The sequence below is a fragment of the Leucoraja erinacea genome, chromosome 3, assembly GCF_028641065.1.
Source record: "Leucoraja erinacea ecotype New England chromosome 3, Leri_hhj_1, whole genome shotgun sequence".
Lineage (NCBI taxonomy): Eukaryota > Metazoa > Chordata > Chondrichthyes > Rajiformes > Rajidae > Leucoraja > Leucoraja erinaceus.
Genome location: NC_073379.1, coordinates 55,228,557 through 55,256,290, shown reverse-complemented (window position 1 = coordinate 55,256,290; position 27,734 = coordinate 55,228,557). Strand labels below are relative to the sequence as shown.

The window sequence follows — 27,734 nt, the reverse complement described above, 5'->3', positions numbered from 1 at the left end:
TTTTCCCCATTGACGCAATTATTTTAATAACGCAATATAATGTAGCATGAGGTTTGGTAGGAATGCAAGTATCGCATTTTAGCAGGGTTATCTGAATGTTTCAAAATGGGCAAAAGTTAGATATCATGTTACAAAATGCAGAACAGACTAGATATACCATTTCTCTGGTATCAGAGGCAGAAAGCAGTTCAATGCGTAGGAAAGAACTGCAGATGCTGGTTTACACAGAAGATAGACACAAAATGCTAGCGTAACTCAGTGTGAAAGGCAGCATCTCTGGAGAGAAGGAATAGGTGATGCTTCAAGTTGAGACCCTTCTTCAGACTGAGGCAGTTCAAGCTGGGTCCATAAGGTCACCCAATACTAGTACCATTGTTCTGGCTCTGAGTCACTGAATAGTGTGTGTGTGATGAACACTATTGGTGATTCATCTATCATCTGCTCATTCAATAGTAAATCTGTCCCTTTATACTTTGTCAGACACCTGGTCGGGTGTGCATGCAATAAAAGTGAAGCAATTGTTAATTTTATTAGTCTGTAGCTAGCTGAACTGGAAAAAGGAATAAGATTATTCGGTCTCCTTAATTCCAGCTGAACTGAAGGGGCTGTTAAGAGTCAGCCACATGTCAGTAACAAATTTGGTAAGACTGGACAAGAGTCCTTACCTGCTGGAGTTAATCAATCAAATGGACGTATACCACAAGCCAGTGGTTTCATAGCTTTACAATTATAAATATTTCTTGATCCATAAACATTTAATTGCTGGATTTGTGCTGCAAAACTTCCATTCTGTAGGCAATGTGTGTTAGGTTTACAATTTCAATCCACGCGGTCATAGGGAGAACGTACAAACTCTGTGCAGACAGCATCCATAGTCAGGATTGGACCTGGGTCTTTAACGCAGCAACTCTGTTTCTGCACCACTGTGCCGCCCTAAATACATAAATGCATAAATACATAAATACAATACAATCAAGCCAAATTCAAGTACAATAGGTAGATATACTGAGCACAGAATGTCGTGGTACACCAATTTCAGAGACATAGACCAATATCTGGAATGGGGTAGAAGTGAATCAGACAGCACCCTGATAAGAAAGGGGAAGAGGCTGTTCCTTAGTCTCTTCGGCCCATGAAAGAGGAGCCTGAAGGGACTTGAAAGCCAACTCCTATTTTTATTTCTTAAATTGTAATGTTCTTGGGATATAAAGCAGAGTGGATGTAGAACAAAGAAGATAGACAGATTGAAGCTGAAAACAAGTTTGTGAATGGCATACAGAAGATGATAAAGGAGTTCATGCCCTGATGCAGCTGTAATCTACAGTTTGGTCAACATTGATCTTCTAACCAATACTACAATACACTGTTATTCAGATTCATCTACCTGAGCATACAACATCCTGCAGACCTCTGTTTTTTTTACACTCTTGCTCAGCCACTAAGGCCTACAAAGGGTTATATTCCCACCTGCCCTTGATGTTAACGCAGCATTTGAAGCGCTAAAAGCACTCGCAAAACTAAAGTTAATGGGCATCAAGATAAATACCCCAATGGTTGGGAAATGTGTAGTTGTTGAAGACATTCATCAGCAGACCGTGCAGCATGAAGCAATGAACTCTTTTATCGTCTTCCGCCAAGGCACTCGCTGCCGCCGCCAAGTCTCCAATGGCCCCCGCTGATGCTCTCCTCATCGTCGTCACTCCTTCGGCCCTGACAGGCTTTGCCGCCCGGCTTCTCCGGCGAGTCGGGTTTACCGGGACCCATTCTGGTCGGCAGCATGGTTGGTCAGCAGGTGGATCGGCCCGCGCAGCTACCCAGGTTGCAACTGTTGGCAGACCAATTTCCCTCCCGGGATGAATAAAGTTTTATCATGTCGTATCGTATCGTATTGTATTGTATCCAATCGTACCTCTGGCTGTGTAGTTGAATGTGGAGCCGATGGGAATGTGAGAAGTATAAAATTGGATCAGTGAAGCACAAGTGTACATGGGTACTTAATATCACAAACTTGGTGGGCTGAATGCCCTGTATCCATGTTATATGACTCTGAGACATGGAACTGAAATCAAATTGATAGCACTGCTGACAGCCATTGTTTGTTGATCACTGGGAGTTTGTTAACTGACCATATTGGACGATTTTTCGTATTGCCAGATAGATTCTAGTAAGTACAGGAGAACAGCTTGGCTTAAGGTACAACCTGGTTCTGAAGCACAAGTGTTGCAGCCAAGATGTGTCAAAACACATAGTATTTGCAATGTCCAGAAATCTCACCCATCCTCCCAGTATTGTGTTGAATGAATGAGATGGCCTCAGACCATTGAAGAGGCTGATATGGATGATTCACGTGGTCCATCTGGGTGAAGATGTGCCAACTCTTCATCTAGAGAATTGAAATATTCATGGAATAGCCTCTTCCTCGTGTTCCTGTTTAAATTATCCAACACCATTTATAACTGGGTTAGATATTTTGTGAGATTAGTTGGTTTTGTCCATAATGTTCTGCCTCTGATTATCAGCTGGCATGGAGTCCTGTGATGTTACTGCATCAGGTTAGCACCTCTTCCTTAGGGATATCTCTCTTTGCTTCTGACATACTCTTCAATTTTATACCAGGATTGGTTCCATAACATGTCAGCCGGGCTAGTGAGGGACGCACTGAGCATTGCAATTCCTGCATGATAATAAGGGATCTCGAATTTGATAAATGAACTAAATCTGAAACAAAATGCTAACAAGAGCAATGGTGACCATTGGTGCCCAGTTAATCCCAGAATTGTCTTCATCACTGACATCTGGGGATATGTAGAAATTGGGAGTTCTGCCCAGAGTATGGTCATGCAACACCAGGCAATGGAAATTCATGGATACACAGTGTTCATTTATAATCCTAGGTCTCTGCATGAAATAGATATGTGTAGCTGAACAGTTGGGCCATTGACTGTCATCAATGTTCATGATCCATGGAGCAAAATACAAGCTGAAGGAGAACAGACTGAAATCACAGCAACATGAAGTGCTGGAGATACTCAGCAGGTCAGGCCACATCTGAAGGAAGAGAAATTGAGTCAAAGTGTCAGGTCAGAGACCCTTCATCAGTCTCCAGTCTGAAATGTTGTCACCAGATCTAATCCCCCAGCTGATGACTGACCCACTCAGTATTTCAGGATTTTCTGTTTTTGTTTTATATTCCACCATCTGGAGTTTTATTTAATTTTCACGTCCTTGTTCAGGTTACAGAACATGGGGGCACATTACTCCAATATGGTCTGTGTTCATATCGAGCTTCCTGAAGCTCCTTAAACATTACAGTCACTATCTCACCGTGATCAAATTTACAAGAAATTGACTAATGTAGACATGTAGTGAAGCAACTAATTAATAATTGTGACACAACCATAATCCATAACAGTATATGTGACAAAACAGGTTAGATTACATCTTGGATCAATGCAATGATAGTTGGACTGGTGTCATATATATACATTTATATAAATGTAAGCCCTCAATTTCAGCATTGATGGTCGAATTAAGTAATATTCTTGTTCAACAACACAATAATTTCTGTCAGTTCTTGCCTTGAAGTTTTGTGAGGTTTTGATATTTTTTACTGGTCAGCCTGAATAAACTAAACATAAATCAATCGAAAATGTTACGTTTGTTTTGGAGCCAATCAGAAGTCTTCAATTTACTTTGTACCGTCCCTTTTGGGCAGATGCCAACATGGAAATTACTAGATTACTAAACTAGTTCATATCCAGCCTATAAAACCAGTGGCTTGGTGGTGAAGAAGCAGAATCTTGACTGAACTGAAATAATTAAGAGCTAAAGAAGGAAAGATGAGCTGCAGATACACCTTCACCATCGTGGCCGTGCTGGTGCTCTCTGGTCTTTTGACAGATGGTAAGAGAATTATTGTGCTCATAGTATTATGATCATTTTATTAATTAACTGAGAAATACATCCTGTCGGAGAAATCATTTTGATGTAATATGATGGTAGAGCTGCTGTCTCGCAACACCAGAGACTTGGGTTTAATCCTGACCACAGGTGCAGCCTGTGTGGAATTTCCATGTTCTTCCTGTGAACGCATGGGTTTCCTCAGGGTGCTTCAGTTTCCGTCCACATGCCAAAGATGTACAGAATTGTAGGTGAAAAAAAATTGTGTGTAGAGAGTGGATGAGAAGGTGGGATAACATAGAACTAGTGTGAACAGGTAATCAATGCTCAGCAGGGAATTGGTGGGTTGAAGGGCCTGTTCCCCGACTGTATCTCTAAATTAATAATACAAAATATGATTCATATCTCATCATGTCAGTGTTATGAATTTTATTCTCAGGCAAATCAGAACAAAGAAATTAATGTCTGATACAAATTTCTTGGTGTAAATATATAGAAACATTCTACAACTAATTTCCTGGAAAACCAATGGTAGTTGATAATACACTAATTTTAATTGTAATTATTATATTCTACATTTTTTGATCAGATAAGGCTGGCGTAACTATGCTCAAGAGCAACACGCTCCTTGCAAGTATTTTCTCTTACAGTTTTGACAATTCTATCCGTACATTTTTGCAAGTAATGTTCCTTGCTGCTGTTTGTTTCAGTTCTGGGGAATTGGAAATAGCCGTGCTTAGTGTGTCGTTCCATTGGTGAAAAAAATCTGCCATAAAAAAACCTAAGAACTTTGTTAGTATCAGCGGCATTTATACTGCAGCTTAAGGTCATGCAACGTTATAACTACTGAGTGGGGCACCTTGTGACTGCTGCTCCAGCAGGTACAAGAGTTGCATCTCTTTCTATGTTGCTACTGCCACAAATAAAGAAAATAAGTACATGTGCTCTTAAACATACTGTGCCATTCAGGAAGATTGTGGTCAGGCTTTCACTTAATCTGTTGAGCATGTTATACATTATCAGCTAGTCAAAAACATGGACTAGAATATTTAAATGTATGAAGCGATAAAGACACCAACAAACAAAAATGCTATTGTGAAATAGAAACCGAATCTTAACATTTCAAATTTGTGTTTGTTCAGCTCGAGCCATTGGAAATCTGAAGATTGATCTGCGCTGCCGTTGCATCAATACATCATCTATCTTTATCCACCCAAAGTACATGAAGAAGTTAGAAATCTTCCCTTCTGGGCCACATTGCGAGAACACTGAAATCATGTGAGTAACTTCATCAGAAATAACATTTGCTTGAGTGCTAGAATGATAATCTGATTCTCAGTTTAAACATTAATGGACACTTTCAGTATGCAGTAAGATTTAATGTAGTGGTGGGATATTTCAATACAATACAATACAATAATACTTTATTAGCCAAGTATGTTTTGCAACATATGAGGAATTTAATTTGTCAAGTCAGTCATACAAATAAAAAGCAACAGAACAAACAAAATACATTTTAACATAGACATCCACCACGGTGACTCCTCCACATTCCTCACAGTGATAGAAGGCGAAAAAAAAGTTCAATCTCTTCCATATAACCATATAACCGTATAACAATTACAGCACGGAAACAGGCCATCTCGGCCCTACAAGTCCGTGCTGAACAACGTTTTTCCTTAGTCCCACCTGCCTGCACTCATACCATAACCCTCCATTCCCTTCTCATCCATATGCCTATCCAATTTATTTTTAAATGATACCAACGAACCTGCCTCCACCACTTCCACTGGAAGCTCATTCCACACCGCTACCACTCTCTGCGTAAAGAAGTTCCCCCTCATATTACCCCTAAACTTCTGTCCCTTAATTCTGAAGTCATGTCCTCTTGTTTGAATCTTCCCTATTCTCAAAGGGAAAAGCTGATCCACATCAACTCTGTCTATCCCTCTCATCATTTTAAAGACCTCTATCAAGTCCCCCTTTAACCTTCTGCGCTCCCTTCTTTGTCCTTGAGCATTCGGTTGACGGGACGATCTTGACTCACGTAGCCGCGGTGTTCGGGCCCTCCAAGGCCGGGCGATCAAGCTCCTGCATCGGGGGATCTCAGCTCCCCCGCACCGAGCGATCGGACCCTAGGTCGGGGCTTGTCGAACCTTCTGCGTCGTTGGAGCTCCCGACATCCATGGTCTCTCCCCAGACTGCGGGCTCTCGATGGTAAAGTCCACAGGCCGCGGTTGGAGCATTGATCCCAGGCAAGGGATCAGCCCCAAAGTCCATGCTCCGTGGTGGGGCCCAGTCAGTCCCGAGCGAGGCCTTCAGCTCCAAAATGTTCGGCTGCAGAGTGACCGGAGGCACGACCCAGAAAGTAATCCCAGGTTGAGAGACTGAAAAAAAAGTTTCACTCGAACCCCCCCCCCCCCCCCCCCCACATAAAACAAAACCCAGAGAACATTAAAGCAAATTTTCAAAACGCACTATAAAAAAAACTGTTGTTGAGGCTGCCAATTGTACGGTGCCCCATTGATTTCATTGCACTTGGGGACAAAAAGAAAATAGATTCAATTACATTTGCTGCATATTTTTCGATCTGAAAAACTGTGAGTAAAAACTAACACCTTTTATTTATTTCAGTGCTACTCTTATACTTGGAAGGAAAATATGTTTGAATCCAGAGTCAAAGTGGGTGAAGAAAATGCTAAACAAGATTGCACAATGGTAAAAAATTGTTAATTATTTTTTACAAGGAAAACAATGCATATGATGTCTATATTTTAACCATCCTTAAATTTAAAATCAGTATCTCGGTGTTACTAACATATTCTTTTTTTTTTATAGAATTGGATAAACAAATAAAACCCAGCTCATTCTCAACCTGATAACCACATGGTGCCTTTGCCTGTTGCGGTTTTACCAGGCTGATCAACATTCAATTCAGAAATGCTCTTGAAAATTTCAAAGCTCGTGAAAAAGAACCAAGTAGTTCATTTCTTGATGTGACGGGTCAAGCACTGCATGTGATTTATCTGCATTCTGTGGTGTAATTGTTGGGGCTCATGGTTCTCGTGTTTCACCAGCCTGCCGAACAACCTGAATCCCACCTGTCTCCAACTCCCCTCCCCCTGGACACTTGAATATTTGTATTGTGTGGGCTTGGTAGTGTGGGGGGAACTGGTGAACGGGGTTATAGGATAGCTACTGCAGCTCTTACATAACTGCTTGTCATTATTTTAATTTGCAACATGTTGTAAGACATTGTTTGTGAATACATTTTGCTATCGAATTTTGCATGTTTAAAGAAAGCATGGGAGCAACATGGTATACTCAGTCGAAGTGCTCTCAATTGCTTTAAGTAATGAGGCAATTCAACACAAGTGTTGGCAATAACAAGGGCTCACAATATTTTTATTATTATATTTCAACTATTCCCCATAATTACAAGCAATGTGTTCACTTGGCAAACTGCAGTGAGCTAAAACTTTTCATTTTAACGCCACAAATTTACAGCAATTCCCAGGAAAGAGCCAAGTGAAATTAATTAGTACATATTAACAAACTCTGGTTATTTCAAAAAAATGTTTCAGCAATTTTGCACAGAGATGCTTGATGCCATTTTGCTTCTACTGCTTAAATGAACAAACAATAGCTGTTACCATGTTGGCAAACACTTAATCTAAATGATCTACTCAACAGAACTTGAGTCACATTCAACAGCATTGTGTAGGAATGTACTGATTAATTTTATGCTATTTAAGAATATTTAAAAATATGTAATTCAATGTGTATTTATTATTTTATTGCATTATTTACCTTTGTATAATTCATGCTTATCTCTGTTCTTAATTATTTGTTGTTACATAATATGATGATAGCAATCACTTTAAATTATGAGAAAATAAAATATTTTAAATATAACTATTTTATATTTTATTTATTCTGCCATATTTTCTATTTTTAATGATAATGCCCGCTTCTATTCATGGATCCCTACTAGTGACACTAACATAGCACACTCGAAACAAATTAAAGATGCACTCTGACTTGTCATGGAGGTGCTTACCTGGTGATACTGACACCCTGGCCCACTTTTTCACCCCATGAGACTTTTCTCTGAAATCAGTGTATACAACAGTTTGAAAAGACTATTCACTCTGCGATGTGATTGGGAAAATTAAGCAAAGGTAAATTCTAGTAAAGTTATATGCTGGACCTTCCCAACTCACTTCAGGGACATAACACACATAAATCACATCATGGATATCTGCTGTACAGCAGTTCAGCAAAAAGATCAAAAGGATAATGGCCTGTCAGAACTTTAACAATTAGGGAAATTCACGGCCCACAGGTATGAAGGTGCTTGTAGAGCAGTATGAGGACATCACGTGTAGAAAGCCTTCACATAACTGCCCTTCTTCACTCTCAGCTGCAATACTTTGCTACCAGAGAATGTATCAAATGGAACTCACAAGTAAGGTTTCATTTGTGACCCCCTTGCGAGTTCCATTTAGCTTTCCAAACTCGATCAACATTGAGAATGCATTTGCCTGGGAATGACTACAAGCATTGAGTCATCAGGTGTGATGTGCATTTGGGATTGCTGCACTTGGCACCAGTACGGCCTGACCTCTGCTCCTATGCCACAGCGATCACCCGGTCCGACTTCTGGGGGTCAAAGATTGAGTTGGTCCGATGGGCAACAAGGCACAAGTCGTGAGAAAATGGGGGCAAATGTGTGCCCAATGTCGCCCTCACCCTGATGGCCACTCTCCTGTGTGGCTGCAACAGTGAAGTGTAGAACCAAGGCACTTGGGCACCAAGTGTCACTACCTTCTGAGTTTCTACCTGTCCCTGGTGTTGCGAAGGATGGGCCTGGTGCAGCTACCACACAATGTGCCAGTCAGCTGGCCATTGTCGCACCATCTATCGTTCGTGGAAAGGTTCATCCGGACCAACAGCTTTGACCACAAGTCTATCAGGCAGCGGTCAGCAGGGAACGTTCTGCAGGCACTGCAGGGAAATGACTCCATGGTTCCTGTAGGGTGGTTCACAGACCAGACTGTCCAGCTTGTCTGGCGAAATGCCTCATCGCCAGAACTCACTAACAAGCACCAAGACCTGGCTTGGCTGGCGATAAGGGTAGCCCTCCCACAGATCCTTCCTGCATCATCGGAACCTCACTACCAGCGCACGCTGCCCTCAGGACGACTGCGATGGAGAGGAGATGGTTGTCCACCTCTTCGCAGAGTGTGGATTTGTAAAGAGAGTCTGGGGAAGTTTGCAGGGGTTCGGACACGGTTTATTCTGAACAGCTCCGTAACAGAGTTCACAGGGACACATTCTGAGACGGATGTCCATAACCACATAACCATATAACAATTACAGCACGGAAACAGGCCATCTCGACCCTTCTAGTCCGTGCCGAACACGTATTCTCCCCTAGTCCCATATACCTGCACTCAGACCATAACCCTCCATTCCTTTCCCGCCCATATAACTATCCAATTTATTTTTAAATGATAAAAACGAACCTGCCTCCACCACCTTCACTGGAAGCTCATTCCACACAGCTACCACTCTCTGAGTAAAGAAGTTCCCCCTCATGTTACCCCTAAACTTCTGTCCCTTAATTCTCAAGTCATGTCCCCTTGTCGAGTGCTGCTGGAAGGTCATCAACTCAGTGAAAGCCCGAACATTGTTGACCTCTCACTGTCGGGGAATGTTGCCGACTGGCCTGCTCCAGACGACAGGAGTATGTGCTGAGGAACGCACTGAAGCTTAATGCAACCAACACCAAGGCTCCATGGGGGATCACGGGTCTAGGGTCCTTCCGCTGCTGGACATTGGGGGACAGGGTGTAATGGAGACACCCCTCAAATGAGGGATGGGAATTCACCCAAGGGGGGCCATATGAGTGGCAAGGGTGTGGGGCAAAATTATGTAAACACTATATTACGATGCATTGAATATGCATTGACTATAGCCTTTGAGAATGTCGGAAGAATTTTTGCACAGTTCCTGTATTGTACATATTTTTTACTCTGAATAAAGTCTATTTTGAACAAAATTATTTTTTGACTACAAGAATTGAGACGAGTTTGCGTGACTTGTGAAATGTGAAATTTGACATTGCTTTCAGACGCTGTTCAAAGAGCAGGAGGCAAATGACAAACAGCAAGCAGTCCAGGATCAGACTCTATGAGGTATTTGTGTGATAGCATGAAGAAAAAGCATTTGTTGATGATAACCAGAATATAAAACAGCATAACACAGTAACAGGCACTTCAGCCCACCATGCCTGTGATCAGAATCAGAATCAGAATCAGACTTTATTCGGCAAGTATGTTTTGCAACATACGAGGAATTTTATTCTGTCTGAAGAAGGGCTTCGGCCCGAAACTTTGCCTATTTCTTTCACTCCATAGATGCTGCCGCACCCGCTGAGTTTCTGCAGCACGTTTGTCTACCTTCGATTTTCCAGCATCTGCAGTTCCTTCTTGAACGAGGAATTTCATTGGCCTGGTCAGTCATACAATAAAAAGCACCAGAACACTCAAAAACACATTTTAACATGAATATCCACCACAGTGACTCGTGAACATTCCTCACTGTGATGGAAGGCGAAATAAAGTTCAATTCTCTTCCTTCTGTTCTTCCTCGGTCATGGGCCTCGAGCCCCCGTTGATGGGATGACCTTGACTCCCGTAGCCGGCGGTGTTCGGGCACCTCCACATCGAGGCGATCAAGCTCCTGCATCGGGGGAGATGTCAGCTCCCCTGCGCCAGCGATCGAACCTCGCGTCGGGGCTGGTTGAACCTTCCGCGACTTTGTAGCTCCCGACTCGACCTCACCCGAGACTGCGAGCCCTTGATGTTGATTCTGCGGTGGTCGCGGTGGGAGCGATCCCAGGCAAGGGATCAGCTCCGATGTTAAGGCCACACCCTGCGGTGAGGCTCACGACAGTCCGAGGAGGCTTCCAGCTCCATCGATGGAAGGCCACAGAGCGCCCGGAGAATGTGCTCCAAAAATTAATCACATCTCCGGGAAGGTAAGACCTTGAAAAAAAAGTTTCCCCCGATCCCCTTCCCCACACAAAATCAAACTGAAGAACATTAAAACAAATTTTTAACACTAAAAAATAACAAAAAGAATGAAAAAACGCACAGACTGCCAGCAGGGCAGCCATTGCCCCGGCGCCCCTGGTGGTCCTACGGTGCCAAATTAAATGAATCTAATTTTCCTGCACATATAACCATATAACCATATAACAATTACAGCACGGAAACAGGCCATCTCGACCCTTCTAGTCCGTGCCAAACACGTATTCTCCCCTAGTCCCATACACCTGTGCTCAGACCATAACCTTCCATTCCTTTCCCGTCCATATAACTATCCAATTTATTTTTAAATGATAAAAACGAACCTGCCTCCACCACCTTCACTGGAAGCTCATTCCACACAGCCACCACTCTCTGAGTAAAGAAGTTCCGCCTCCCCAGGTTACCCCAAACAATAAACTTCAGTCCCTATTTTTACATTAATCTCGTCATATGTCCCCCCTTGTTTGAATCTTCCCTACTCTCATAGGGAAAAGCTTTTCCACGTCAACTCTGTCTATCCCTCTCATCATTTTAAAAACCTCTATCAAGTCCCCCCTTAACCTTCTGTGCTCCAAAGAATAAAGCCCTAACTTGTTCAACCTTTCTCTGTAACTTAGTTGCTGAAACCCAGGCAACATTCTAATAAATCTAAATGTGTATCGATTTACTCCCTGCCAGAGAATTAGTCAAAGCCCCAGCAATCTCCTCTTTTGCCTCCCTTAATCACCTGGGATAGATCCCCCATCATGCCCTGGTGACATCTATATTCACCAAATAATTGGTAAATACTAATGCAAAGTACTCATTTAATCTCTAAATCATCTGACTTTGGGCACAAATTCCTCCTTTTCCCTTGAATGGTTCTACCTTTCCCAAGCTACTCCCTGGTTTTTAATGTTTGTATAAAATACCTTGGGATTCTCCTTATAGCTACTCACTAAGGGCACTTCAAAGCCCCTTTTAGATGCTCTATTTCCCTGTCCTTTCCTGCTTCCTTTATAGTCTTTGAGGGCCCTATCCAATTTTACCTTATAAACATATATGCTTATTTTTACTTCTTGACTACATTTACAACATATCTTATCATCCATCATTCCCTTGCCATCCTTGTCTTTCTTCCCTCAGGAACATGTTGGCCCTGAATTATGACCATCTTGCCTTTAAATGAGTTACACATCTCATCTGGACTTACCCAATAACAGCTGCTCCCAAATCTACTTTCCCCTACTCATGCCTAATGGCGTTGCAATTAGCCTTCCCCCAATTTCCCTGAGGTCCAATCTGATTTTACTTTGGAGTCACGTGAGTGACTACGTGAAGAAGGGCCGTCCGTCTGCGTGCGCGTCATTTATGTCTGAACGCAACGCGCACAATGGACTGGCAGAGGCACTGCGTCCTCCCAGCCGTCGGGATGGGCAGGTAAGGAAAGTTGAACTACTTACCTGCATTCTTTCGGGCTTGAAGCTTTTTGTAGTTTCAGAGCCCAGATATCGAGGAGACGGTCCGCGGGGGAGTCGGCTGCCGAAGACCGCAGCATTCCCAGTAGCGGGCAACGGTCTTGTTCCTGACATTACCACCGGCAGCAGCCGGCAGGAGAAGACTTGGGGCAGGAGGAGGAGCTCCATGGTGGTCCTGTGGGACGTAAAAACCACCCGCAAGTCTGACAAACCCGTTGACTCAGATGAGTCCGGGGAAGAGGGATACCCTCCCTCAACAGAGAGCGTCTGAGGACGACTCTCCCACATGGAGCAACTTATGGAGAAGTTGCTCCAACAATGATCTGCTCTGAAGGAGGGAGCAATATCAGCACGGGCCTCTACAGCAGGCCGTGCCAGCAGCCTCACACATGGGCAAAACAAAACGGGCCAGGAGTACCTAGGCAAACCCAATTGGAGGGTTAGCCACTATTTGATCTCTCGCTCTGAGGAAGGGAGCGCAAGGAGAAAGCCCGCAAACAAGTCGGGCCAGGAAGATCCCGGATGGAGAGGATAACCTCCTTCATGGGTAACGTTTTTAAACGTTCAAAACCCACATGGAGCACCTGATGGAGAGGTGCTCCACAATGATATATACCCCAAAGGAGGGAGATATCAGCCCGGGTATTATGGAGAACCCGCAGGCAGCGGCACCTGTTTCAGGGCAGCACAAATGTCTCCTGCTCTGAGGAGAGGAGCATCCATGGTCAGTTTCAGTCTGACCCAAAGCTGGAGGGGCCATGTCAGCGCAGGTATCCTCAGGGGCCTGCGGCAGCAGCAGTTTTCGGGGTTGCCTTCAAATCTCACTCTCAGTAGAGGGGAGTGCAAGTGATCAGTAGGTAACTGATCTCAAATTTTAAGTATGAACATACTGAAGCACATGCATATGACCTCAAGAGCCAGCAGTTGGCAGAATATCCGCACGCTACAAGTTTTGTCTTACAAGGCAGGCTCAGTATGATGAGGTTTTCAGACCAAGACCCAAGCAGAGGTCAGGAGAAACATGGAATCCACACTCACTACCAGTCCTACTCCCAATCAAGGAGAGAAAAGGAACCCGCATCAGGGGCCTTTGGGCTTACCACAAGACCACCAGTAGCCATGGAGGTAGGTGGGTCTGGGGTTACTGAAACAAGGGATTGTGGACCAGTTACGTGTCGGTAATTTTTACTCTTGTGTTTTTGTTCAAAATGACAATAACATGAATTTCAGATCTGGTTTTAAAAAACAGATAAAACATGTGATTATTTTTACTGCACAACATACATAGGTTCCAAGCAGACTTGGAACTCGGACCGGAGTTGTCTCCGAGGCAGGCCCAGTATTATGGGCAGGATTGCTTTTCAGGACATTTCAGGTGACAGATGGAGGATGTCACTTCATCCAGGTTTAACTCATATGTGCAGTACAGACTTTCAGAACAGTAAATTTTTGTTACGGTCTAACAACTGTTTTATAGCAGCTTCCTATAAAATGGTCACATGGCATGCATCGACCTCAAAGATGCATACTATTCGGTGTCTATTCACTAAGAGCAGGAGATATTTGAAGTTTAACTGGATGGCATGGCTCTGCCAAATGGGTTGACATCAGCTCCTAGACTATTGACTAAACTACGGAAACCAATTCTGGGTCTACAAAGGTCTCAGAACCACATAGTAATGGCATATTTGGAGGACATTTTCATTTTGGAGTCACCAAGAATTGGCAGAAGCATCAGTCAAAGCAAACCAAAACCCTGTTTGAAAAACTTGGTTACCTCATCCATCCAGTTAAATCAAAATTGACACCTACAAGGGTAATTGATTACCTAGGATTTACTATCAAACACAGTAAATATGTTGGTGACTTTGCCTAGGGGCAAACAACAAGATTTAAGTAAGCCTGCTATGACCTGATAGTCAAATACTAGCCATCTATCAGGCAAACAGCGAGTGTAATTGGCAAATAGTAGCTGCATTTCCAGCAGTACGTACGGGCCTTTGCATTCCCAGAATTTACAGCGAGCAAAAGAACGAACACTCAGATTCCATGCAGGCCAAATTGGCAAAACTATGGATTGCCAGCAGAGGCCATTGTTGAATAACTATGGTGGATAACGAACGTGAGACAGCTCAAGGGAAATCTTGCTCAAAAGCCATCGGTGGTTCTTTAGACCAATGCAAGCGGCTAAGGATGGGGAGCCACAAACACAGTCTAGAGCTGTGGGGGCAGATAGAATGAGCAGGAGTCTGTAATTCCCCAACACATGGAATCAATTACCTAGAATTGTTGGGGGCACTATATGGACTCAAGGTTTTCTGTAGCAACATGCAACCTGTGCTTGTTCAAATTCAGATTGATAACACCACAGCGGTGGCATATATCAATCACAAGGGTGGTGTAAAATCTGTATCTTGCGACAGATTGTCAAACCTCATGTGGCACTGGTGTATTGAGAGGAATATTTGGGTTACAGCGGTCTATCTACGAGGTAGATATAACACGGTGACAGATGCTGGATCACGAATGTTTAATAACAACACAGAATGGATGTTGAATCGGGCAGTGTTTAACGATATAATTACACGATTTGGCATACCCGATATTGATCTGTTTGCATCTAGACTAAACCATCAGTTACCCAAATATGTGTCCTGCGATCTGGATCCAGGAGTGTTTATGTATGCTTTCCGCCAATTTGTCTCACAAACCGATGCTTGACCAAAATCAAGCAAGACTAAGCCACAGACATATTGGTAGTGCCAGATTGGCGTACTCAAGCCTGGTTCCCCAAAACATTTGGGAATTATAGTCCAGCCAGTTATGGCTGCACCCAAGAGCAGGGACCTCCTAGTGAACCCAGTTACAGGGAGCAATCATCCACTACACGAACGTATTAACTTGTTGGTCTGCAGATTCTGAGGAGGCCATTTCAAGGCATAGGACTGTCCGAACAAATACAACACAGTTCGGATAACAGATGTCTTGTAGTTCCTATCAACTCTGTACTATAACTATAAACAAAGTTATAGTGCTATCTATAGTGCCAGAGGTGTACTCTCCTCCTATCTGATGCTGGACGCAGGGCACGGGTCGATAGGAACAAACCACTTTACAACAAAATTCATGAAGGGAATTTACAATTTAATACCTCCAAGGCCAAGGTACATGGACACATGGGATGTGAGCGTGGTAATAACCCTACTTTGACAGTGGGGACCGCCTATAACTAACCCTGAAGGTGGTATGCTGACAAAGAGTCCAGCCACTGCAAAAAACTACGGTTGGACTACATGACCACCAATATGAACAACATAACATTCGTAATCAGGAACCTGATAAAACAGAGCAGGCCAGGAATGCCAGGGATGAAGATCCAGTTCTTGGCATATTCAGAGGACCAACGGTTGTGTGTGTGATAACATACTAACACCACTATGTGAGAGTTACGGAGAATCTCAGAGGCTCAGAACAATCTGTCCTCATCAGCCATAAAAAAACCACACCAGAAGGTGGCAACTCAAACCATCTCCAGATGGTCAAAGGAGGTAATGGCGGTAGCAGGAGTGAACATTTATATCGTTAAATCTCACTCCACCAGGGCTGCATCTACGTCGGCAGCAAGAGCTATGGACATGCCCCTTGACGACATCCTAGTGGCTGCAGGATGGACGAATGAAATAACGGTCCACCGGTTTTATAACAAACCCATAACCGGACTGGGGGTGTTTGCACGTACCATTTTAAGTTCTGTCCCCTGGTTTCCCCCCAAGGTTGGGAGGGGTAACTATTTTTTTTAAACTTTTCTTTCATTTAAAGCATCAGTGTCTTTACTTAACTACGTAATGTCTGAATGCTTTAATGATTACACTCATCCATGGTCAATCCATTCAGTGTGTGACGCCTGGATTCGTAACCGGCGTAAAATCACAGAGCTTTGAAATCTTCACGTAGTCACTCACGTGACTCCAAAGTAAAATAGTAAGATTAAACGAGAACTTACCAGTTTGAAGTTTGATCTTGATTTTATGAAGAGTTACGATGAGCGATTACGTGCCCACCACTCCCACCCTCATACTATCAAGGTCATATGGAAGTTCTAGTTTCTTTACAATCTTACTATTCTCAGGTCTTCGTTTTATCTGTGATTTAACACCACTGCTTTGAAGATTGACGCGCACGCAGACGGACGACCCTTCTTCACGTAATCGCTCATCGTAACTCCTCATAAAATCAAGATCAAACTTCAAACTGATAAGTTCTCGTTTAATCTTACTATTCTTATCCATAATTATCTGAAAACTTATAGTGTTGTGATCATAGTTCCCAAAATGCTCTCCAACTAAAACTCTTACCATCTGATCAAGCTTATTTCGAGCGGAGCAAATTCCTTTTATGTGTACATACTTGGCCAATAAATGTATTCATTTCTCCATACAAAGTTAGAATGGCCCTTTCCCTGGTTTAACTATTTACCTACTATTTCAAGAAATCCTCTGCCTTCGCATCCTGCTGTGGTTCACCTGTACATGCGTTTCTCTATAGCCCATTTGCTTTTGGGAGGTCAACGCTGTAACACTCACTTGCTGATTATTTTTATTTCAGATTTCCAACATCTGCAGATTTTTGTTTTATCTATTTTAAGTTATTTAATGTATTTGATGAAAACCTAAATGCTAAGTGAGGTGAAAACTTAGACAGGCAGGGCAGAAAATTAACATCAGTAGCTCATTGATGATTTTTCTCATACTGACACTACATTCTCCCTAATGTTTCAGCGTCATGAAAAATGCAGTTAAAGGTCAAGGTGTTGAGTATTTGTCCCCCATTAAACACAACAACATTCCATGGGAGACAAACACAAATTGTTACACTTTTGGGTCCATTGTGACAGACAACAGTTTCCACGATGAAAAACTCAATACATGGTTTGGAACGCCGACCCGATTCAATGAATAAAATAGGCATGGAAGAACACTACACTCACCCTTGGGATGGAGTGTTGATCTATACTTTCCATATTCCCCACAATCCACTCTATGGCAGTGAAGAATGCACTACATACAAGAAAGACCCAATAAATTCCCTCCATGGCACCATATTTGCCCGATAAAATCACCTGCAGAAATGGGATACATGGTGAGATTGCAACAAAGTTTCAAAGTTGCAAATCCATCATCACACCTAAACAGAAGAATGATAGTGGAGTGAGACTATTTGGACAAGCCTTTCAAAAGCAGCATGGTTGCCCGACTACATTTCCTCCATTCTTAGTTAGGGAAAGGTGCTATTGCACAGTATCCTCTTTGTCATGGGTCTTTTATAAATCCACCACTGCAAAGCCCCTTGCCACATTAGCACAGACAGTGAGATGTGTCTCAGTCGTATTTCTCAATTGTTTTGTGTCAGAGAATGTTGTCATTACACAGCAAATTGTACTTCACTTAAATTAAACCTGATCTTCATCTCATCGTCTAGAATGAAGTATGAATGCAGAGCAAATGTTTTAAACTTTCCTTAGAGTCATCAGTAATCTGTAATTTCCACTATTGCTCTTACTCAATTTGTCTTATTCATCAGGAGAATTAGCATGTAAAGCAGTGTGGCGCCAGTGAGATTATACATTAGATTGATCCTATTTCTGGATTGCTCACCCCTTTCTTACACTCTTGGAAAGTATGCTCCGCACTCTCACTCTGACTCGCACTGGACATTGGCTTCACAAAAAGCAGGTTACTATGTTTAAGCATCATGCATCTTGTATAACTACAATCTCTGGATGGATTTAAGAGAGAGTTAGATAGAGCTTTAGGGGCTAGTGGAATCAAGGGATGCGGGGAGAAGGCAGGCACGGGTTATTGATAGGGGATGATCAGCCATGATCACAATGAATGGTGGTGCTAGCTCGAAGGGCCGAATGGCCTCCTCCTGCACCTATTTTCTATGTTTCTATGCTTTTGTTTTGCATCTTTTTTGCTTTGGTTGTCTGCCATATTTCCCACCCTTAACCCTTCATCTGTTCACTGTAATCTCAATGTGTAGCAAGATATTTTAGTTCAGATTCCTTACAAGGTCAGTTTAGAATAAAACTAAATTTGATAATGAACACAATTTGATATTGTAAACAACACCTTACATTCAAATAGTAATTTTAACCTAACTTCAGGACATATCACATCAGCCATTTACAAAGTTATTCGATCAGGTTCACCAAAAGTTGTTCTCAGTACAGTTTTCACAAGTATCCCATGCCCCTTAAAGGAAGAGGAGGTGGAGAGATGAATAGGTTTACAAAGAAAATCCAACGTTCTGGATCGCTGAATGGCACCTGGACCCGCGAGATTAAGTAGAAGGGAGGCTTTGACAGCATCTGGTTCATTTTGGTGTACAATGTTCATGTAGTGCCGGTAATCAACTTCAAACATCGCCCAGCGTTCACCAATGTCCGCATCAAAGACAAGTGGAGCAGGCTTTCGACAGGAGGTGGCCATCATAAAATCAAATCAAATCAAATCAAATCAAATGCGTTTATTGTCATTGCACAACAACTGTACAACAAAATTTCATTGCATCTCCTTCAGTGGTATACATAGAAGACACGGGATAAAAGATTAAAGGAACAAAAACACAAACAACCATTGACTCTCATATACCAGCAAGATCAGTAAAATAAATTAATAAAATTAAATTAATAAATAGATAATAAAAATATAAAAAATATTGCGCATTATATTGCACCACAAATTGTGTTGTGTTGCCCGCAGTGTTATCTGTTTGAGTTTAGTTATTTTATGGCACGTGGGTAGAAACTATTAATTAGTCTACAAGTGCGGGCCTTCAGAGACCTGTATCGCCTCCCAGAGGGCAGCAGAGTGAAAAGGTGGTTGGCAGGGTGGGATGTGTCCTGTTTGATGTTTGTGGCCCGGCGTAAACATCGGGCCCTGTAAATGTCATCCAGGGAGGGTAGTTGAGCATTTGTGATGCTCTGTGCTGTTTTAATAATTCTCAGTAGTGCCATCCTTTCAGCCACAATGCAGCTAGCAAACCACACCAGGATGCCATAGGAGAGGATACTTTCCACGGTGCACTGGTAGAAGGACAGCAGCAGTGGCTGTGAAACATTTGCTCTCCACAGAGACCTCAGAAAATATAGCCGTTGCTGTGACTTCTTCACGAGAGTGATGGTGTTCACTGTCCATGTGAGGTCCTGGGAGATGTATGTACCCAGGAACTTAAAGTTAGTGACTCTCCCCACCATGTCTCCTTTGATGTAGAGAGGAGCAGGTTCCTCTCTCCTCCTCCTGAAGTCAATCACCAAACAAAATAAAAACTCACAAAAGGGAAATTAAAAAAACCTGATATACAGAAGGTGTGGATCAGACCAGAGCTGACACCATGTAGACAAACTCCAGACACGTTATGTGATCCAAAATCGTCTTTAATCAGCACTTAAACTTTAACAGCATGAAGGATGGTTAGATGTCAGAACATGCCAACTGCTGCTCAAACTGAGTAGTGCCAGAAGCAAGTGTTAATATAAACATTATAGCGGGGTGGGGTTAATGATGCTAACTATGTGTGATTGGTTAATATGTATAATCAATCTACATGAGGTTATCCACTTTGGTAGCAAAAACAGGAAGGCAGATTACTATCTAAATGGCGTCAATTTGGGAAAAGGGGAAGTACAACGGGATCTGGGGGTCCTTGTGCATCAGTCTATGAAAGTAAGCATGCAGGTACAGCAGGTAGTGAAGAAAGCAAATGGCATGTTGGCCTTTATAACAAGAAGAATCGAATATCGGAGCAAAGAGGTCCTTCTGCAGTTGTACAGAGCCCTAATGAGACCACACCTGAAGTATTGTGTGCAGTTTTGGTCCCCTAATTTGAGGAAGGACATTCTTGCTATTGAGGGATCGCAGTGTAGGTTTACAATGTTTATTCCCGGGATGGCGGGACAGTCATATGCTGAGAGAATGGAGCAGCTGAGCTTGTACACGCTGGAGTTTAGAAGGATGAGAGGGTATCTTAATTTTACTAGAATGTTGCCTGGGTTTCAGCAACTAAGTTACAGAGAAAGGTTGAACAAGTTAGGGCTTTATTCTTTGGAGTGCAGAAGGTTAAGGGGGGACTTGATAGAGGTTTTTAAAATGATGAGAGGGATAGACAGAGTTGACGTGGAAAAAGCTTTTCCCACTGAGAGTAGGGAAGATTCAAACAATGGGACATGACATGAGAATTAAGGGACTGAAGTTTAGGGGTAACATGAGGGGGAACTTCTTTACTCAGAGAGTGGTAGCTGTGTGGAATGAGCTTCCAGTGAAGGTGGTTGAGGCAGGTTCGTTTTTATCATTTAAAAATAAATTGGATAGTTATATGGATGGGAAGGGAATGGAGAGTTATGGTCTGAGCGCAGGTATATGGGACTAGGGGAGATTATGTGTTCGGCACGGACTAGAAGGGTCGAGATGGCCTGTTTCCGTGCTGTAATTGTTATATGGTTATATGGTTATATGGTTATCTCATTGAAACATATAAGATTGTTAAGTATTTGGGCACACGAGAGGCGGGAAACATGTTCCCAATGTTGGGGGAGTCCAGAACCAGGGGCCACAGTTTACGAATAAGGAGTAAGCCATTTAGCACGGAGATGTGGAAACACTTTTTCTCACAGAGAGTGGTGAGTCTGTGGAATTCTCTGCCTCAGAGGGTGGTGGAGGCAGGTTCTCTGAATGCTTTCAAGAGAGAGCTAGATGGGGCTCTTAAAAATAGCAGTCAGGGCATATGGGGGGAAGGCAGGAACAGGGTACTGATTGGGGATGACCAGCCATGATCACATTGAATGGCAGTGCTGGCTCAAAGGGCCATATGGCCTACTCCTGCACCTATTGTCTATTGTCTATTGTCTCTGGCAGACAGCAAGGAGAACCACTCTGTAATTACCCCAGTTGCATCATCCGTTTTGCTGCAGAACTGTTGGCAACCCCAGCTCCCTATTCACTCCAATCATTTTGTAATGCCTTACAAAATCCTCACAGCAACCCCCATTGCCAACTGCATCTGTCTATTTCAGAACCCTGAGGTATTAAGCAACTTTGACTCCCCATCACTGTAATTAGAGAGAGGGAATACTCATTTAACTGGCGACATAATTATAAATATCTTTGACTCACTTTGGCTATTGAGCTAGAAAGACCAAATAAGATATTTTTGGGGAATTTTATTTTGTCACAACTAAATCAGAATTCTCTATCCTCTTCAATGACCTTCACGTGTGAACAGGTGCTGCTGGAGGTTTTTATTCCTTCTTTGGGGGCATGGTCACAGAAAGTACAAATATCTTTGTGGCTCAACCTAGAATATTTGATTCTTCGTCTGGTAATTCATAACTCACAAACAAGCATAAGTTGTCAAAATGAGAGTGGAAAGTGAGGAGAATAGGTACTGTGCCTGGATTTTATCAAACCGAACCTCAGAATTGGAGTGAGGGTCTCCATGCTTTATGCATGGATCACAAATTTAGACATTGGATGACAATGTGTCACTTTAAACAGATTTAGATAGTTCATCTAAGGCATCAAAGCGTCACTAAATTCCAATCCTTGTTCGAGGCATACCGTGGCCCTATCCCCGAACTCTACCTCCGCTACTTTGACGACTGCATTGGTGCTACCTCCTGCACCCGCACACAACTGACTGACTTCATCCATTTCACCACTAACTTCCATCCGGCACTCAAATTCACCTGGAACACTTCCGACATCTCCCTACCATTTCTAGACCTCACTATCTCCATCGCAGGTAACAGACTACTGACCGACATCTACTACAAACCCACTGACTACCATGGTTATCTGGACTACACTTCTTCCCACCCTGTTTCCTGTAAGGACTCTATCCCCGACTCCCAATTCCTCCATCTTCGCCGCATCTGCACCCAGGATGAGGTGTTCCAAACCAGGGCATCGGAGATGTCCTCATTCGGAGATGTCCTCTTCGACTATAGATGAGGCTCTCACCAGCATCTCTTCTATATCCCACAGCTCCGCTCCCACTCCCCATCCCCCCACTAGTAACAAGGGCAGTGATCCCCCTTGTCCTCACCTTCCACCCTACCAGCCGTCACATACAACACATAATCCTCCGACATTTTCGCCACCTCCAACGGGATACCACCACTGGCCACATCTTCCCATCTCCTCCTCTTTCGGCTTTCCACAGAGACCGCTCCCTCCATAACTCCCTGGTCAATTTGTCCCTTCCCAACCAAACCACCTCCTCCCCTGGTACTTTCCTTTTCAACCACAGGAAATGCTACACTTGTCGTTTCATCTCCCCCCTTGACACCATCTAAGTAGTCTTTCTGGTGAGGCAAAGGTCCATCTACACCTCCTCCAACTTCGGTGAGACCAAGCGCAGGCTCGGCGATCGTTTCGCCCAACACCTCCGCACAGTTCGCATTAACCAACCTGAACTCCCGGTGGCTCAGCACTTCAACTCGCCCTCCCATTCCGAATCCGACCTTTCGGTCCTGGGCCTCCACCACAAATTGAAGGAGCAGCACCTCATATTTTGCTTGGGTAGTTTACACCCCAGCGGTATGAACATTGACTTCTCCAATTTTCAGGTAGTCCTTGCTTTCTCCCTCCTTCCCCTCCCCTTCCCAGTTCTTCCACAGCCTACTGTCTCCGCCTCTTTCCTTTATTCTTCCCACACCCCCCCCCCTCCTCCCACCCACACATCAGTCTGAAGAAGGGTCTCGACCTGAAACGTCACCTATTCCTTCACTCCATAGATGCTGCCTCACCTACTGATTTTCGCCAGCATTTTTGTCTACCTACTAAATTCCGACGTCGGTCATCATACCTGACCCCAGAACACTAACCACTATCAAAACTACTTACTTCATTGACACCCTTCTTAGCTCTGGCATCTGTTCATCTGCTGGTTTGTAAGCTTTACTGTTCTATTGCTGGTCTGGCCAACCTCCCAACTCCCACCACAAATAAGTTTCAGATAATCCGACAACACTGAATCCTAGCTCACCAATCCTGTATTTAACCCATCAAATGAGGTTTATCAAATTTGATGAAGAATAGCTACACTAATGTATTCTCAGGTCACTAATTACCAGCTAATTCCCTTTAAATATTAGATGCAGAACATTTAAGTTTGGCTGCAAACATGGTTGTGTGCTACACAATTACTTGCTGCCATCTCTTGGAAATCTAAAGGACTGCAAATGTTTTCAACTGTTAAAACAGCTTTTGGGGAACTCAAGGTGAAGGAACAATTAGGTAGCAATCACAACATGATAAATTTTAAGGGGCTGTCCCACTTGGGCGACCTAATCCACGAGTCCAGAAGAGTGTCTTCGACCTTCCAGCTCGAGGGCACTCGCCTGGAAAGCCTCGAGCTGGATCGACCGGCCGCGTTGAAACCACAAGCTGGATCGACCGAACCGCGAGCTGGATCAACCGACCGCACACACACACACACACAAATACATCGCAAAGTGGGGGCCAGGGAAGGCGGAGGAGCGCTGTCTGTGCGATGAAGAGGAAGGTAAATGGCTGCCACAGTGTATGTAAGTCCTTTAGAGAGCCGGGGGGGGGGGGGGGGGGGGGGGGAGATAAGGGGGGAGAAACTTTAAGAAGTTTAATAAAGTTCAGCCGGCATTTTACTGTCCGGCAGGTCTTCCTTGGTCCTGAAAACTGCAATAAGCCAATCAAAATGACCGGTCAGCAAAAGAGATTGCCTACGGCTGCCCTCGACTGCCTGTAAGTAATTAGTGACCCCACTCCACAGCACTACGAGTTATACAGAAACATGCCGACCAAATTTTACTCGCGGAAAATTTTTCAAAATGCTGAAATATTTTCCTGGTATTCGGGAACTTCCCTCAAGCATGAAGGAGAGTTCCAGCGACCTCATAGGACCTCCTAGGACCTTGTGTCGACCGTGCTGTGGGTTTGAAGGCTGAATTCTAAATTAGGTAGCCCAAGTGGGACAGGCCCTTTAATCTGTAATTTGAGAGGGAGAAGGCGAAATCAGATGTGTCGGTATTGCAGCTGAGCAAAGTGGACTACAGAGGCATGAGGGGGGAGCTGGCCAAAGTTGACTGGAATGGGACCTTAGCAGGGCGACAGTGGAACAGCAATGGCAGGAATCCTGGAATAATCTGGAAGGTGCATAATCTTTTCATTCCAAAGAGCAAGAAAGATTCTAGTGGGGGAAAGAGGCGGCGGTGGCTGACAAGGGAAGTCAAGGACCGTAGAAAGCTAAAAGAGAAGACGTATAACAGATCAAAGATTAGTGGGAAGCCAGGAGGATTGGGAAGCTTTTAAAGAACAGTAGGTAGCTGAAAAAGGCAATACAGGGAGAAAAGATGAAATACGGAGGTAAGGTAGCCAATAATATAAAAGAGGATAGCAATACCTTCAGTTATATAAAGAGTAAGAAAGGGGCAAGAGTGGAAATTGGGCCGTTGGAGAATGATGCAGGAGAAGTGATAATGGGGAATAAAGAACTGGCAGAGGAGTTGAATATTATCTTTTTGCATTAGTCTTCACAGTGGAAGACACCAGCAACGTGCCTGAAATTCAAGAGTCAGGGGTTGGAAGTTAGTGGAGTGACTACTACTAAGTAGAAGGTGCTTCGGAAGCTGAAAGGGCAGAAGGTGGATAAGTCACCTGGACCAGATGGTCTGCGCCCTTGGGTTCAGAAAGAGGTTGGTTTAGAGATTGTGGAGGCATTGACTAATATTTCACATCACTAGATACAGGAGAGGTCCCAGATGATTGGGTAATTGCCAATATTGCCCCGCTGTAAGAGAAGGGAGCAAAGCAGAATAGTCAGAACTATAGGCCATTGGTCTCACTTCCATAGTTGGTATGATTTTAGAGTCCATTGTGAAGGATGAGGTTATGGAGTACTTAGAAGCTCATGATGAAAATGGCCGGTTAGCATGGCTTTGTGAAGGGGAAGTCTTGCTTGCCAAATTTGCTGGAATTCTTTGTGAAGTAAATAGCAGGACAGATTAAGGACAGTCAATAGGTTGTTTACTTAGATTTTTAGAAAGACTTTGATAAGGTGCCACATGAGGCTTCTTAGGAAGATGAGAACCCGTGGTGTCAAAGGGGAGATACTAACATGGATAGCAGTTTGGCTGGATAACAGAATACAAAGAGTGGCAATAAAGGTGGCTATTTCTGGTTAGCTGCCAGTGACTAGCGGAGTTCCACAGGGGTTGGTGCTGGGGCTGCTACTCGTCACGTTGTATATTAATGATTTGGACAAAGGGATTGAAGGCTTTGTGGCCAAGTTTGTAAATTATACGAAAATATGTGGAAGGGCAAGTCGAATTGCAGATTCAAAGAAAGCAAACTCAATGCTTGCATTTATTTCAAGAGGGCTTGTATACAAAAACAGGGATGTAATGCTGATGCTCTATAAGACCCTAGGTGGACTAAAATGCTGGAGAAACTCAGCGGGTGAGGCAGCATCTATGGAGCGCAAGAAATAGGTGACGTTTTGGGTCGAGACTCTTCTTCAGACTGATGGGGTGGGGGCAGGAAGAAGAAAGGAAGAGGCGGAGACAGTGGGCTGAGGGAGAGCTAGGAAGGGGAGGGGAAAGAAGGAGAAAGCAAGGACTATCTGAAATTGGAGGTCAATGTTCATACCTCTGGGGTGTAAACTGCCTAAGCAAAATATAAGGTGCTGCTCCTCCAATTTATGATGGGCCTCACTCTGGCCATGGAGGAGGCCCAGGACAGAAAGGTTGGATTCGGAATGGGAGGAGGAATTGAAGTGCTGCGCCACCGGGAATCAGGTTGGTTACTGAGAACCGAGCGGAGGTGTTGGGCGAAGTGATCGCCAAGCCTATGCTTGGTCTCACCGATGTAGAGCAGCTGACACCTGGAGCAGCGGATGCAATAGATGAGGTTAGAGGTGCAGGTGAACCTCTGCTGCACCTGGAAACACTGCTTGGATGGAGTCAAGGGGGGAGGGAGGTAAAGCCCGGAGAGGGGTTCGTTTTGGTGGGAAGGGACGAATTGATAAGACTATAAGACCCTGTTAAGGCTGCAGTTGGAATATTGTGAGCAATTTTGGGCAACATATCTGAGGATGTGCTGGCTCTGGAGAGGGTCCACAGGTGGTTACAAGAATGATCCAAGGAATGAGTAGGTTAACCTATGCTGAGCATTTGTCGGCCCTGGGCCTGTACTCGGTGGAATTTAGAAGAATGAGGGGGAACCTCATTGAAACATACAGAATAGTGAAAGGCTTGGACAGAGTGGATGTGGAAAGGATGTTTCCACTTGTGGGAGAGTTTGGGACTAGAGGTCATAGCCTCAAAATTAAAGGACTTCTTTTAGGAAGGAGGAGAAATGTCCTTAGTCAGAGGGTGGTGAGGAATTCTTTGCCACAGAAGGCTGTGGAGGCCAAGTCAGTGGATATTTTTAAGGCAGAGATAGATTCTTGATTAGTACAGGTGTCAGAGGTTATGGGGAGAAGGCAGGAGAATGGGATTAGGAGGGAGAGGTAGATCAGCCATGATTGAATGGCGGAGTAGACTTGATGGGCCAAACGGCCTAATTCTACTACTATCTCTCTTATTCCTTATGATAGCTGCCTCCAATCTGTTATATTTGCTCCTCCAGTTCGCTCTATTTGAGGGCCTTAGTACACTCCCCAAAAAGGTGATCATCCCCTTTTTATTTCTTAGTTCCACCCATACAAACTCATTAGAGAAACCATCAGTAATGTCATTTCAGACTACTACCATGACATTCTCCTTAATCAATAAAGCATCACCCCCTCCTCTTTTACCCCCACATCTCTCCTGTACGCGAAACATTAAAATTCCAGCCCTGTCCCTCTTTCAGCCAGGTTTTCGTAATGGTTACAATTTCCCAGTTGTATGAACTTATCCATGCACCGAGTTCATCCGCCTTCCCATCAGGCCTCTCGCATTAAAATAAGTGCAATTCAATTCAACAATCCTTCCTCACTCCATCGTGTCTATTCTGTCCACTGAACTTTCATTACAATGCATGCCGACTTCCAACTTCTCACCTGCCTCCTCAGTCTTGCATTGGATCCCACATCCTAGCCAATCTGAGTTAATTATGCACCTCAGGCAGGGGATCCAATATCCTGACAGACATGTTTGCTAGCGTGCAGCACTAGCAGACCTGCCTGCCGGGATATTGCTTCTCCTGCAGTTCAGGTGCAAATCATCCCCCTGTTAAAGGTCAATCGACAATAGACAATAGGT

At 43.8% G+C, this 27,734-nt stretch overlaps 1 protein-coding gene across 1 annotated transcript; it reads left to right on the top strand.

The window, feature by feature from the left end:
• Positions 1-1,622: 1,622 nt before the first annotated feature.
• LOC129694140 (interleukin-8-like) lies at positions 1,623-17,413 on the top strand. Its single transcript, XM_055630860.1, has 4 exons — positions 1,623-3,903; positions 5,043-5,178; positions 6,535-6,618; positions 17,233-17,413. The coding sequence occupies exons 1-4, from the start codon at positions 3,840-3,842 to the stop codon at positions 17,411-17,413; spliced, it is 465 nt and encodes a 154-aa protein (XP_055486835.1). The 5' UTR covers positions 1,623-3,839.
• Positions 17,414-27,734: the final 10,321 nt, after the last annotated feature.